The following is a 14,903-nucleotide window of genomic DNA, read 5'->3' as shown; positions in this document are numbered from 1 at the left end:
GCGACTACACTCCAGCCTGGGCAGCCGAGCGAGACTCCGTCTCAAAAAAAAAAAAAAAAAAAAAAAAAAAAAAATGGTGATTTCCTGTTTATCTGGTAGAAAATGCGGGATGGGTTGTTCCATGCTGACTGAGGTGTAGAGACTGAGGCACTAAGGTGTAAAATGGTGTAGGATGTTGGTGTGATGGCAATTTCTTTAGTGGGGTTCAGGATGGGCCGTAATGTGTAGATCTAATGTATTTGTAAAGGTATACGAGGTGTTTTCTGCTGCGCGAGGAGATTGAACTTCAATTTGTAGGACTGAGAGACTGAAGAATTTTGATAAGGGACAGAAATTGATCAATGTGGGAAAGGTGGAGAGAGAGAAGACAAAGGTATTAATTAGGAAACTATTATACTAGCTTGGGAGATGATGGTAAGGGCCTGACCTAAATCATAACAGTGGGATTTAAAAGGTTCTCCTGTTTAGGTCTGAGAGACAGGAAGAAGGACCAATTTCATGTTAAGGAAAGAAGGGTCAGACAGAAGGAATGATTATGAACTCCAAGGTTTGTGCTATGCAAACTGGGTGCACGGCCACAGCATCCATTGTTAAGAGAAACGGTAGAGATTTTAAGAGGAAGAAAATGAGTTCTGTTTTGGACATTTTTAATTTGAGGTTACAGTGAAACAGATGGGAAGTATGGATCTTGGCCTTGGCTCTGATAGTTGAAACATTTTGTTTCTCTCAGTGGCTTAAGACTTCTACTTTCTGTGAGGGAGGGTCCAAGGGGTCCAAGGAAGGGAGTGGGATTGAACTCCTGCCCCTCTTCCTCTGTAACAGTGGATCATCACGCACATGAACATGCCCCTGAAGTGCTCTCTCCATGTCCCGTTCTTCTCCCGTGCTTTCTCATCAGCAGGGAGTGGTTGCCCAAAGAGAGGAGCTTGTTGGAGACTCCCCTTATATCTGTGACTTCCAGTTATTCTGTCGTGTTGTTCCATCCTCATACTTTAAAATTTGTAAAAATTTTAGCTATTTTCTTCTTGCCAGCTTTTATGGTAGCTGCCTCTTCTTCCCATGTTCTACCAAAGGTGAAATAATTCATTCAGATACTGTCTGTTCTTAGAAGGGTTTGACAGTTCTTCAGTATTTGGTTTACATGGTTGCCTTCTAGGAAATGCTAACGAAAAGTCATTGTTTGGGCTGGGTGTGGTGGCTCATGCCTGTAATCCCAGCACTTTGAGAGGCTGAGGCAGGAGGATTGCTTGAGCCCAGGAGTTTGAGACCAGCCTGGACAACATAGTGAGACCTTGTCTTTACAAAAATAAAAATAAAAAAGAGAGAAAATAACCAGGCACGGTGGTGTGCCCCTATATTCCCAACTACTTGGAAGGCTGAGGTGGGAGGATCACTTGAGCCTGGGAGATCAAGGCTGCAGTGAACCATGATTGTGCCACTGCATTCCAGTCTGGGTAACAGAGCAATACTGTCTCAAATAATAATAATAGTAATAATAATAATAATAATAATAATAATAATGAAAAGGGGGCGAGAGCCTCTTATGGCTTTCTGCAATCCAAGTGAAAGCAATACCCTGTGAATGAATTTTTATAATTAAACACTAGCAATTATTTTAGAATATGATCTGAAAGGCCTACTTGTGTATAGCTGCTGGCAAGTAGAGCCTACAAAAAGTAGTCCCCCAGAGATGCCAAGGAGACAAACACAGATATCGGTCCTTGAAAGTCCACAGAACAATGAGTGGGATATGTATATGTAGAGAAAAAAAAAATCTAGAGGTAAACATACCAAAATGTTTCTTATCTTTGGGTTGTTGAATTGTAGGTGATTTATTTGATAAAAATATGCAATGTCTTGGCCAGGCGTGGTGGCTCACACCTATAATCCCAGCACTTTGGGAGGCCGAGGCAGGCGGATGGATCATGAGGTCAGGAGATCCAACCGTCCTGGCTAACACAGTGAAACCCCGCCTCTACTAAAAGAAAAATACAAAAAAATTTAGCCGGGCGTGGTAGCAGACATCTGTAGTCCCAGCTACTTGGGAGGCTGAGGCAGGAGAATGGCGTGAACCCGGGAGGCGCAGTTTGCTGTGAGCCAAGATCGTGCCACTGCACTCCAGCCTGGGCAACAGAGCAAGTCTCCGTCTCAAAAAAAAAAAAAAAAAAAAAAAAGCAACGTCTCAAACAGTAAGCCTATCAACTTTTATAATCCAACCACAGTCATTTCATAATAAAATAATAATTATATCTGTAGGGTAGAGGAAAGGAATGTACTTGAAATTGCTCTTTGTAAGAGTTAATTTCAATTTATTCTGCTTACTCGCCCTGTCATAAGTCAGAATCTCTATTTCTTTGCCTACTGGAGATATGTGTGTCCCATTTGATATCTTGACAATGAAGAAAATTGTATAACCTAGAAAGGGCTGAATATTACGGAGCCATGGGACCCGGGTCAATGATAGTCGTAATGTGATTGTCTTTTAGGAGGGGCTTGGCCTAACTTCTTGTACCTGCTGATAGAAGGAATCAGACCTCCCTAATGGCAGCTTTCCCTTTCTGCTAGTGAACTGGGTACTCTAAGAGATGTATTTATTACTTCAGAGCAGGCTTTTGTATACTGAGAATGAAGACAAGTTTTCTGTCTCCAAAATGCCCAATATTATCCTAGTCTAGTTAAAAAGCACTTGCTAACCATGTTCTCATGTAAGTAGCTCCAGATCCAATTTCCTGTACCCCAGGAAGAATGGTAATCCGGGAGTGATAACCACATCCTTCAGCTAGAGAAACTGGATTCCGAACAAGTACTGTAGATACTAAAAATATGTTGTGGATGTGGGCAGTTGTTATTACCAGGATTGGATTTAAGGGACAGTTGAAAAATAGGCAGAATTCAGCATTATTTTCTTCTCATTTTAGTAGCATTCTCTCAACTTTTTACCATTACCCATGCCTTCTTGAGAATCAAATGGAAAACTTACCCCCTAGGTCTCTTTTTGTCCAGACGCTTAAGAAACCCCCTTTCTGTTGATAGTTATATTGGCCAGATCTGTTATTCAACTAATTTGTGGAACACAATGATGACCTGAAGTGGCTAAATTATTATATTGCTCAGGTATGTTCTGCAAAGTAAAGGGAATATGGCTTTGATTAATGGAATAAAGGTCTAATGGTAGATACGTTTCTGCTGGGGCATAGGCTATCACCATCATTTCTTATATTAATTCATCTTTTCTTTCATTCAACAAATCTTTATTGCACATCATTTATATGCAGGTACTGTTTTCAGCATTGTGCTTTACTTTAGATGGAAACCCTATTCATTGGACTACCCTAGTCATTGAACGCCATGATTACCATGACCCTGTTCTGCTCAAATCCTCTGATGTCTTTCTATCATGATCAGCATGAATTCTAGGGGTGGAATGATCTGGTCCCATTTACCTCTATTGTCTTATTTCCTATCTCTATCCAACCTTCTTTTTCTGCTTCAGCCCCACTGACCCCTTTGATGTTCTCTGGCACACTAAGCAAGCTCACACTTTGGCATTCTAGTATTTCCTGTTATATCTATATGGAATATTCTTTTTACAGACATCCTTGGGGCTTACTGCCTCATTTTATGTAGGACTCTGCTCAAACGTCACCTCAACAGAGAGGTTTCTCTTGATCACTCTCTTTCCTTGCTTAATTTTCTTCGTAGTGATCAACACCTGGCATATCTCTCTCTCTCTCTCTCTCACGCACACACACAGACACACATGAATATAAACTTCATAAAGTCAGGTGTTCCTGGCCATAATATACACTCAGTGAATATGTGTGTTTGTTGAATGACTCTGCTTCTCATGGAGCATCTACAATGTAGTCTTCTTAATCTTGAGTTCTTATGTTCTCCCCAGCACATAACCAAGTAAACAGAGACAAAATATCATTACCACACCAAAAATAATAATTAAGGAGATTGAATCATATGTTCCAAGTGCTTAACACAGATACAATTAATATTATATCTACACATTCCTTCCCTAGGATGGGCCCTGTTTTCAGGACATTTGGCCGTCGTGACTCTGGTATGGCTCTGCTGTTATTTTTACATGGTGTTAATGTGTTCCTGACATATTTCAGAGACCAGGCTTGTCATTTACTTTGAGGGGTCCCATGAATTTCTCTCTTACACTTTTCAAATGAAATTTCAGAATTGAGTCAAATTTATTGTTTCAATCAAAATGGATTTGAATTACAGATGTCTGATCCCTTAAAAACAGAGCTAAAAAAAGAAAGCTTCCATCAACTTCAGTTCTTCTTTGCTTGTCTGCTACAAACCAGAATCAAGGACTTTCTATGAGACCTTAAAAATCTTTATTATGTTAAAAACATCATGCATATTAAGCTAAATGCATTATATTTGCTTATATTTTAAGGTTTGCTTCATCGAGGAAGTGGTATAACCCATGAGTAGATTGTGGATGCTTTCTCAAAATGTGATTATTGCTCATAAAAGCTGTTTTAATTGAAAATTTTATTCCATGGAAAGCCTATAGCAATCTTAGATGCACATACCTATATTTGTATCTATAATTTATTTTTAAAGATTCCCTATACAACACTATTTTGAAATTACTAAAGCGGTTTTTCTTCCTTTTTGTTATTCATCTGGGTAACTTAAAAAAATATTGCTGTTATGTTCAACTATTGGCACTGTTGCAGGCAACTAAAAGCTTAAGAAAATTATTCCCTCGCCTGTCCCCCCAAAAGCCACATCTAAAAAGGTCACGAAAGGAAACACACAATTCAAATAATCTCCATGCTGTATCTGAGATTAACTTGGACACAGATGTTTTAACTTACAGTTTGATCTGGTGTAATATATACATTTAACAAAATCCTGTTTTGTATTGCTTCTATAAACACTGACGTTTGATAAAAGTGTATTGATTTTTCTGCTATTTAAGAGCTTTTGAACCAGTGCTTAAAGCAGATTTTCTCCAAGGCCTAAATTAACTCTTTCAGCCTTTGACTATGGTTTCCATGTAGGGATTTGTGTGTGCATTAAAAGTATGTATTTGTTTATACTGGAAATGCATTCGAATGGCAAACCATTTTGTGGTCTGCAGTATTTTACTCAGTAGGGATAATCGTTAGACTTTGTTCTTGTTTTTTTTCTTAGGAGTTTAAATGATTCAACACTATTCATTACTACTCATTTTGGAACTACGCGGTAATCATTATAGGCCTAGATATTATCTGAAAAGTTACTGAATAGGGGATTTCTCCTAGCACTCTGGGCATTTCAGTGTGGACATCATCCTTCCTCCTCTCCGTCCTCTGGTCTTTTCTCCAACTTTAATGTGAGGGCTCTTGAGAAAGTGGGAACATCCATCCAGTTTAAGTCTGTCTTGCTTTCAGAGTTGTTCTCACACTCTCTTCTTTGTTGGCCAACATTCTAACATGTCACAAGTTTCTTTTCTTACTTTGTGTGGGAGCACAGAGCCACACAATTGCAAGTAGACTTCTCTAAGTAAACTGTGTCTTCAGACTAGGTAACTCCTGGGGAAAAACGTCCAAATTTAAAATAGCAAAAGAAATTTCAAATTCAGCAACACCACAACCTTTGAAGCTACAGAAGGTTGCTGTTATGTAGAATCTCTTATGATGGCATACAAAGAAAGACTGTAAGTTATGTAAGACACTAGCTTATATGAGGGCTTATTAGACTTCATCATTTTCAAAAGTCTTCAAATGAATGATTCCATTTGAGTCTCAGTATAACTTGGGTATTTTATTAGATATTTCCATTTTGCAAATGATGACCTCATATCTGAGAAAGGATAAGTGGTAGAGGCAAGAACCTAAATTCTACATTTCTTTTCTTTCACCAGCCAGAAAGATCATGTCTCTCTGGATATAATGGAGAAGTAAAAAATTTGATTCAGTGGAAAGTTAGTCAAATGGCTATTTTGTGATGCTGTACCACATTTCTTAATTTTTAAATTCGTCATTCAGGTACATAGTAAGCATAACCTATAACATTGATAAGAATATTTCTTTATCAGTGATAAACACCCACACCCCCCTCAAGAACAGGGGACAAAAACAGATGGAAAACTCCAAACTAGAAACCTATAAAGTTTTATACAAAGGACTGTTACCTTAAGATCTTTCTCAAACAAAACTTTAGAAAATGAAAACTATTTGAGTGATTGCTATAAAAAACAACTTTCAGAGGAGTTTGCTCCTCAGCTCCCAGATTTTTCCTCTTTCCTGGGACAGAGTTTCCAAATATAAATGGGCACCATTGTCGTCATTGGCGGTGACATGGCCTGTGCAGAGCATGGACATGAAGCATGGCTTGTCCAGACATCTTGCTGGAAAATGACATTGTAATGATGCTATGGCTCTTGGGAAACCCAGGACATAGCTCAAGTGAAGTTAATATTTATTATTAGAAAGAATGATGGAGATGCTTTACGTATTTTTGTAGAGATTTTATTTAATTTACATTTTATAAAAGAAAAATATCTTCTTTTCGCCAAAAGCAGTTAATAAGTTCCTTTGTGCGAATTAGGAGCAACAATGAAGCTAAGAGGGCAGCCTCCCTCTAAAGGATTTGGATTTGAATCCTGGCTCTGCTATTTCCTAGCTGTGTGACCTTGGGGAAGTTCATTATCCTTTTTGAGCTTCGGTTTTCTCATCTGCAAATCATAAATAATAACACCTACCTTTAAGGATTGTTTCAAAGGTTGTAGATAATACATGCATTGGCCCAAGGTAACTTTTTAAAAATCAGGTACTCAGTTCATGTGAGAAATGGGACTTTGGATCATTAAGAGCCTCATTGCACATATATTCTGCCAAGGACTTGTAAGTCCATTGCTTGAAATACGAATTAAGGGGGATGACATAGAGGGGGCGGGGGTTTTAGATCTTCAGAAGATGAATCTAAATGTAGGATGTAGGTGATCCTAGGGACACACTTAAATCTCTCCTTTCCCTCCAGTGGTTACCGAACCCTTGGCCAAGGCACTGCTTCCCTGATCAGTAATGTGTGAAATGTCATCCTTTCACTCAATATCTCTTCCCATGTGTCTTTGAGTTATATCTACTCATTTTACCCACCAAACTTGCTTTTATTATCTTCATCTTTGTAGAGCCAGCACATCTCTGCAGGAACTAGCTGAATCTGATTCTGCTTCTCACATCCCTGACAAAACTGTCAGCTTCATTTCCATCACAAAATCTTGGTAGCTCTTAAGGGTGTCAGAGCTCAATGTTTCCCATTCCAGGTTGAATTGGCACACCTGGGGCAAAGAGGCACTTCCTTAAGACTTGAGAAGTGAGCAACTTGGACTGACAGATCATTGAGAAATACAAATGTGGGTTTAAATTTCTGCTGTAAAATAGGAATTGTCTCAATGTGGAAGGATTATAAAAAAAAAAACTTTGACTTAACTCATTGATTGTTGAGAGTTACAGTATAAAAAGCAATTAGACTGTCTGTTCCCTTTGAACTGTGGTCTATTCTGATGATAATCATTGCATTAAAAACCTTTTAATCTTGTTAAGCCTTCGATTCTGATCTAAATGATAAAGTTGATTTTTTTAAATTAGCTGATTGGAAAAATTGTTAGGCAAAAATTTATGTGATTATTCTTTCACCGATCATGAAGTGTGGTATCCAAAGTTGATGATATGTAGCTTGCTACCATAAAAAGGAAGGCTGCATTAGTCACATTGTTATAAAATCTTGCCTTCAAATAAAAGAAAATGAGAGTTTCAAGAGAAATTACTATGTTAGGGAAGTAGCTCAGTGGTGATTGCATTATATTTTCAAAAATAAGAACTTTTTTAGTTACCTGAAGTTGCTACTCTTATTTTTTCTAAGACAGACTTATTTTAAACATTTTTGGTGGACATATTATAAGAATTTTTCTCTTTGCTTGTTAGTGAGAACATACTAAAGATTACTTTTCCTGAAGGACACAGGGTTAACCTATTTTTTCATTTATTTATTCAACTAATATTTGCTGGGCACCCATACCCTAACAGTTACTGTATAAAGGGAGTCTTAAAGAAAAAAGGCCCAGCCATGTCAAGAATGGGGAGAATGGAATTCCCAGCAGGAAGAACAGCATGAGCTGTCCCTGAGGTGGGAAAGCACTTGGCAAGTTTTGTGGAACTGAAGAACAGTGTGGTTAGAGCTTAATGTGAGACAAAGAGAATGGAACAAGCCATCTCACACCAGTTAGAATGGCAATCATTAAAAAGTCAGGAAACAACAGGTGTTGGAGAGGATGTGGAGAAATAGGAACACTTTTACACTGTTGGTGGGATTGTAAACTAGTTCAACCATTATGGAAAACAGTATGGCAATTCCTCAAGGATCTAGAACTAGATGTACCATATGACCCAGCCATCCCACTACTGGGTATATACCCAAAGGATTATAAATCATGCTGCTATAAAGACACATGCACACGTATGTTTATTGCGGCACTATTCACAATAGCAAAGACTTGGAATCAACCCAAATGTCCATCTGTGACAGATTGGATTAAGAAAATGTGGCACATATACACCATGGAATACTATGCAGCCATAAAAAAAGGATGAGTTTGCGTCCTTTGTAGGGACATGGATGCAGCTGGAAACCATCATTCTTAGCAAACTATCACAAGAACAGAAAACCAAACACTGCATGTTCTCACTCAGAGGTGGGAACTGAACAATGAGATCACTTGGACTCGGGAAGGGGAACATCACACACCGGGGCCTATCATGGGGAGGAGGGAGGGGGGAGAGATTGTATTGGGAGTTATACCTGATATAAATGATGAATTGATGGGTGCTGACGAGTTGATGGGTGCAGCACACCAACATGGCACAAGTATACATATGTAACAAACCTGCACGCTATGCACATGTACCCTAGAACTTAAAGTATAATTAAAAAAGAAAAAAAAACAAAAAAAAAAAAACAAAAAGAGACTAGAATGCAGTTAAACGTGGAGGGACTGTTAACGTGCATGGAGCGATTGCCCTTAAGTTAAACATCACCAGGCTGCTGCACGTTTTCTGACACACTTGATGTATTTATTTTGTGATGTTTCTGATATCTTTTCCTTCACTGTTGTTAATTCTTCGACTTTGCAGCAATTGTAAAATCTGAGTCTAGTGGTGTTTCCTTTTTTTCTTTCTAAAAGTCTTCTGCTGGGCTGGAGAATCAGATAACCAGCCTAATTAGGATTATGTCTAAACTAAGAGTAAAACAGCAATGAGTTTGCAACAGGTACCCTCTCCTCTGGGCAAAAACTTGAGGCTTTTTTTTTTTTTTTTTGAGATGGAGCTTCGCTCTGCTGCCCAGGCTGCAGTGCAATGGCGTGATCTTGGCTTACTGCAACCTCTGCCTCCCGGATTCAAGTGATTCTCCTGCCTCAGCATCCCGAGTAGCTGGGATTACAGGCGCCTGCCACAATACCAGGCTAAAAAGCTGTAGGCTTTTATAAATGTACCACTTTCTTTCTGGGCCTCAGTTTCCTTATCTGTAAAAGCAGGCTACTGATCAAAATACCACGTAGAGGCCCTTTCAATTAGTAATTTGACTCACAATAAAAGATCTTTAAAACATATTGCATTTTATTATGCTTTGCATAGCTAAGCTTGCCCTTGCCACATTTTAATTACCTGCAAGGATTAACTGCTTTTTAAAATAACAGCATCCCCAAAGCATTAATATTGACCAAAATAAAGTAAAAAATTAAAGTGTTGAGAATTACTGTATAAATGAAATTAATAGTTAATTATAGATCACTTATTCTGTTACTTTTTTTCTTTATTTGACTATGAAATTTATTGTGAGAAAATGTGAACTCAAGTGCAAATTAGTTTTGAGCTCCATGTCTAATCATTTCTAAATTTGGTAAATGCATGTCATTGTTTCCCTATTTCAAAATTTCAAATTCTATACTTTCTGTACACAGGAGTGTTACAATTGTTCATGCACACACAAATATTATCTCTTTTTTTTAACCAATTCGTTTTTTTAAATCTTAAATTCTTGACATTGCAGAACTAAACTGAAATTTATTAACATTCCACTCTTACATTTCTTATCGACAAACAGAAATAAAATTCATGAGCCAAAAAACCCAAAACAAAACTAAAAACAGGGAAAAGCTTATAAAACTAAATATGGATCCCAGCATTAACAGCTGAACAGAGAATGTGATTTTTAAACTCTTAGCGGATGGTAAAGTTGTGTAGAAACTGAACACTTACAAATTATTTAAAACCTGGAATCACTGACCAGAAATTACACAGTTGGATCATGGGAAAACAGCAGACAGGGGTTATTGAGGGAACCTACACTGTTGTAGCTGCACCCCATGCCCTTCTCAGAGGAAAGCCTGGCATTGATTAGATACTGGGCCAGACTAATACTGGCAGCAGAGCCAGTGATAGTAACCTGCCTACCAGAGGAGCCTTCCACTGGGTTGGCAATTTTAATCTGGGCCCCGGACATCTGGCGGATCTCATTAATTTTGGCGCCTTGGCGCCCGATTATGCAGCCAATTAAGTTAGTTGGAATGGGTGAGTTCATGGGTGGTTTGAGTAGATGCATCCAAACTTGCCCAATAGCCTTTCACCTCTGGAGAGCTGGAGTCAATTCCGGGGAATCCGGTCCCGCAGTGCATCATGGCAAAGTGAGACTGTTGTCTTGCCACCTGGTTCAGCTTGGCCAGATGGAGCGGAGAAATGGTGTGTTGTCCTTGAATCGAGTAGGCATCTAGAGGTGGTCCCTCCAGGTCATGGGTGGCATGGGGGTAGCCTGCAGCGTCGCTGCACCGATCTTGGCCGCCCGCGCAGATGACTGGGGAGCTGGCTGGCATGGGCTGGTAGGGAATGGTCATGACTCTCCCTTGCGGAGACTGGGAGAGCGTCTCCAGCATGACCAGGCAGATCTGCTTGACACACTCGGTGACAGACTGCCGCACGCCAGCGATGGTGATGGCCCGCTCGGTGGAGTTGGGCAACATATCCCCCGCCACCTGGACCTGCGTCCCCGTACTCTCGCGGATCTCTTTGATCTTACACCCGCCTTTCCCAATCAGGGAGCCGCACTGGGTGGCCGGCACCACCAGCCTCAGGGTGACCGGGGGCCTGCTGGCCGCGGTGCTGTTGGTCATGGAACTGTTGATATCTTCCTCCAGCTTGTCGATGATCATAGCGAAAGCCTTAAAGATGGCATTGGTGGGGCCGGTCAGAGTGATGATTCTCTCTGAACAATTCCCCTCCCAGATGTTGATCCGCGCGCCACTCTCCTCGTGGATCCTCTTAACCGACTCCCCTTTCTTCCCAATGATGCTTCCTACTTCCTTTCCTTGCATAAGAAGGCGAATGGTGAGAGTCACATTTAGTCCACTTTCAGTCACACCGGCATCCATGGCGAGCGGCGGGCGGCGTTCGGGGGAGTTGGGCTTGTTACGTGGTCAAGTCTTTGGCGGCTGGCGGGGGGAGGGGAGGTGTAGGCCCAAAACTAAACATTACGCGCCGTAAGTGACCGTTGCTGGGGAGTGCGTGGGAGGAAGGTGACTGTGAGGAAGGTGTGTGTCCACCAAGCACTTGGATTCAGCTCCTTCATTTCCAACATGGAAGAAACTTACACTGACTCCCTGGACCCTGAGAAGCTATTGCAATGCCCCTATGACAAAAACCATCAAATCAGGGCTTGCAGGTTTCCTTATCATCTTATCAAGTGCAGAAAGAATCATCCTGATGTTGCAAGCAAATTGGCTACTTGTCCCTTCAATGCTCGCCACCAGGTTCCTTGAGCTGAAATTAGTCATCATATCTCAAGCTGTGATGACAGAAGTTGTATTGAGGAAGATGTTGTCAACCAAACCAGGAGCCTTAGACAAGTGACTCTGGCTGAGAGCACTTGGCAGTGCCCTCCTTGTGATGAAGACTGGGATAAAGATTTGTGGGAACAGACCAGCACCCCATTTGTCTGGGGCACAGCTCACTACTCTGACAATAACAACCCTGCAAGCAATATAGTTACGGAACATAAGAACAACCTGGCTTCAGGCATGCGAGTTCCCAAATCTCTGCCGTATGTTTTGCCATGGAAAAACAATGGAAATGCACAGTAACTGAATACCTATCTCATCAAATGCCAGACCCTAAAAGACTCTTGCTTCTTCCTGCTACCAGTGGGTTCTTCATTTTCCTCCTAATCTAATTATAGAATGATAAACTCTCTGTGACTTTCCAAACTGACAAGCACATTTTTTCCCTCCCCTCCTCCACTTGAATCCTCGTTTGATGCAAGTACCCTCATACTCAGAAGCTTCCAAATAAACCTTTGATACAGAAAAAAATATATATATTATCTCTTAAGGGAGAAGCTGTTGCTTCTGTTTTCATGTCAACTACAGCATTTGACATACTATTTTGAGCAAAATAAATGCTCAATAAAATGTTTTTTGAATGAACACATCAATGAAAAAAATTCATTGGCTTGAATCTGACTTAAATATTTGCTAAATGGATCAAGCACCACCACTAAGCTACTTTTCTGTCTTCAGAAAAGCTTTTATCAGGCACCATTTACTTAAAAATAAAGTGTGAATCTGTGGTATTCTTAAATTCTTTGGGATTATGTAGGAATGTGTAAAATGATGTTCAAGTGTCTCCAGAGAAAAGGGGTAGTAAGCAACACTTACATAGAAATTAAATTGTTTCAGACAGTGGTCAACCTCAGCAAAGTATTTGCAAAATAGCAATCAAGTGACTGCTCTCATTTGCTTTGGGAGTCAGAAGCTGTCCACTTACCTCCAAACCTCACTCCTCACTAATTGCAGGGATGAACGAGTGGAAGGCAGGGCGTTGGATGAGTGCTGACAGCTGTCCCAAATGTGGCATCTTGTTTCCTGCGGGCCCAGGTCTGCTTAGCATTACACAGTGCTTAGCTTCGTTCAGGATGTGGTCAGTGTTTGCTGGGAGGTGTATGAGACACTGGCTTTCCAGGAGGAAAGCTCCTGGAAATTTACACCAGGCATGCAAATTTCAGTGTAGAAAATTGGCTGTAAAAATTCAGGGGGAAGAAAGAAAATTTATTGATGTGGCAGCAAGGAAAATATTTCTTTTGCCTCCCCAAGGAAAAGAAATTCCGCAGGGCTTAGAGTTTGTATTTAAAAGAGATAAATTCATTCCTAGAAATATTTTGGTATCACTGGCTCTCAGGTGGCTCAAGTTCCATTCATTGGTGGTCAGAGCTTTCTGGGATCTAAGGAAGGAGAGGTGAGGAGTTGGAGGGGAGGACTTTACATGTAAGGAGAGCACGTGCTGTGTGATATAACAATCCCTGAGCCCCCCAGCAAGTAGTGGAAATTATGTATTAGATTAATCTGTGTCTAACTTTAATGAGGATTGTCTTCAGTTTAAAAAGCAAAGGTGGAAAAAAGCATCTGGGGAAAATCCCTCATGACTCTGGAATAAATTTATGATGTTAATCTCATATTATCCTAATGTTTAAAGTATTAAACTTTTTCTTAGGACTAAGCAGCTAAATTGATGGTGCCTCGGGTTCCTGCTGGCTTTCAATTTCAGGGATGCTGTGATGAACGAAGGCTGAAGGGTGTGTCCGAGAAAAACTTGGGCTTATCTCCTTATTTCCAAATCAAACGGTGTCATTGGTAGCATCCACTGTGGCATCAAACTTCTGCGAAAGAAGAGAAGACAGGATATATGCGCGGAGGCACGTGATTCATCTTGACGTCGTCTGTACTCTGCGTTATTTGGAGAGTGGACTGAGAAACCCCGGGACTGAAGACGTAGGGTAGAGTAACAAAAATGCACCCCATCACAATGTCTAAACACAAATGTTCACGTTTTGTTTCAGCTTGAGCTGTGACCCCTCAAAACTGCTTGCTCAGCCTTTCTTAATACCAGAGCAACTTAAAAACAAATCCCATCTTCTACCAAAACTGCTTTAGGAAGCAGCTCCTCTGGGCCCCTGGCTTTGACAGGATTCATTCTGAAATGGTCCTGTATCATCCAAGCAATACAGCAAATCTGTTACTTTTATAACAGGAGAATCCGACAGGATTTTCCAGAGGCCAGCTGTGGATCTTTAGATTGTCGTCATGTTACTCAGAACAGAACAACTGTTTGAATCAAAGCCAAAGGTGTCCTTGAATCATTTGATATCAGGGCACTAATGAGCTCTGCAGACATTTCAAATTCCTTTTCCTTCCCATCCCTCCCTCCCCATCCACCTTACCCAGGTGTGACTTAATCCAGTCTGTTTTTCCCCTAGTAATAAGCTGTAACACACATACACTCATGCACACACACACATCCATCCATACATATAGACATAAAATTTATAGGTGTATAATCTGTTTTGTGTGGTGAAGTAAGGTTTCAAAACAATGATTTTTCAAAAGAAGCAGCAGATTCTTCACTGATCTCTTTTAATTAATAGATATGTAGAAGTAGAGCTTTGATTTTCGTTGTGTCCTATGGTTTTTAGAAATGGCAGATGCCTTAATGATCTGCTAAGCCAACTCTGAGTTTCTGGAGATGAGAAAACTGAGGCTCAGAGTTTGAGGAGATTTGTCTAAGATCCCCCAGGTAGCATCTGGTAGAGCTGGACTTGAGCAGGTTGTTGACCTCCTGGCTCTCTTTCCTCTGTAGCACACAATTTGAGAGCCTTGTTCATGTTTTTATTTTCTCCATTTTCTTCTGCTTAAAACTGCCTGTTATAAATGGGCAAGTTTTATTCACCTATGATGTTTCTTTTACTTGTTTTTCATGGCAAATTGATGAAATTGTGTTATTCTGAAGTCATATGTTTTATAAGCACATATAATTTCAGTCTGGTATGCTCACCGTTCCCTG

The 14,903-nt window shown here is 40.3% G+C and overlaps 3 protein-coding genes across 3 annotated transcripts in view; 2 read left to right on the top strand and 1 right to left on the bottom strand.

The window, feature by feature from the left end:
• The window catches only part of SUGCT (succinyl-CoA:glutarate-CoA transferase), a 700,241-nt gene that overhangs the window by 376,976 nt on the left and 308,362 nt on the right, over positions 1-14,903 (top strand). The gene's annotated exons all lie outside the window — the stretch shown is intronic.
• LOC105513588 (poly(rC)-binding protein 1-like) lies at positions 10,025-11,531 on the bottom strand. Its single transcript, XM_011944499.1, is given in 2 exon segments — positions 10,025-10,587; positions 10,589-11,531. Coding segments are annotated over 2 exon segments (1,131 nt in total). The 5' UTR covers positions 11,444-11,531; the 3' UTR covers positions 10,025-10,311.
• Positions 11,596-12,375, top strand: LOC105513589 (gametocyte-specific factor 1-like). The gene is given in 1 exon segment (XM_011944500.1): positions 11,596-12,375. A coding segment is annotated over 1 exon segment (504 nt). The 5' UTR covers positions 11,596-11,647; the 3' UTR covers positions 12,152-12,375.

This window comes from Colobus angolensis, unplaced genomic scaffold, assembly GCF_000951035.1.
Source record: "Colobus angolensis palliatus isolate OR3802 unplaced genomic scaffold, Cang.pa_1.0 Scaffold232, whole genome shotgun sequence".
Taxonomy (NCBI): Eukaryota; Metazoa; Chordata; class Mammalia; order Primates; family Cercopithecidae; genus Colobus; species Colobus angolensis.
Note: the sequence above shows the minus strand (reverse complement) of the source record. Positions and strands in the feature narration are given on the sequence as shown.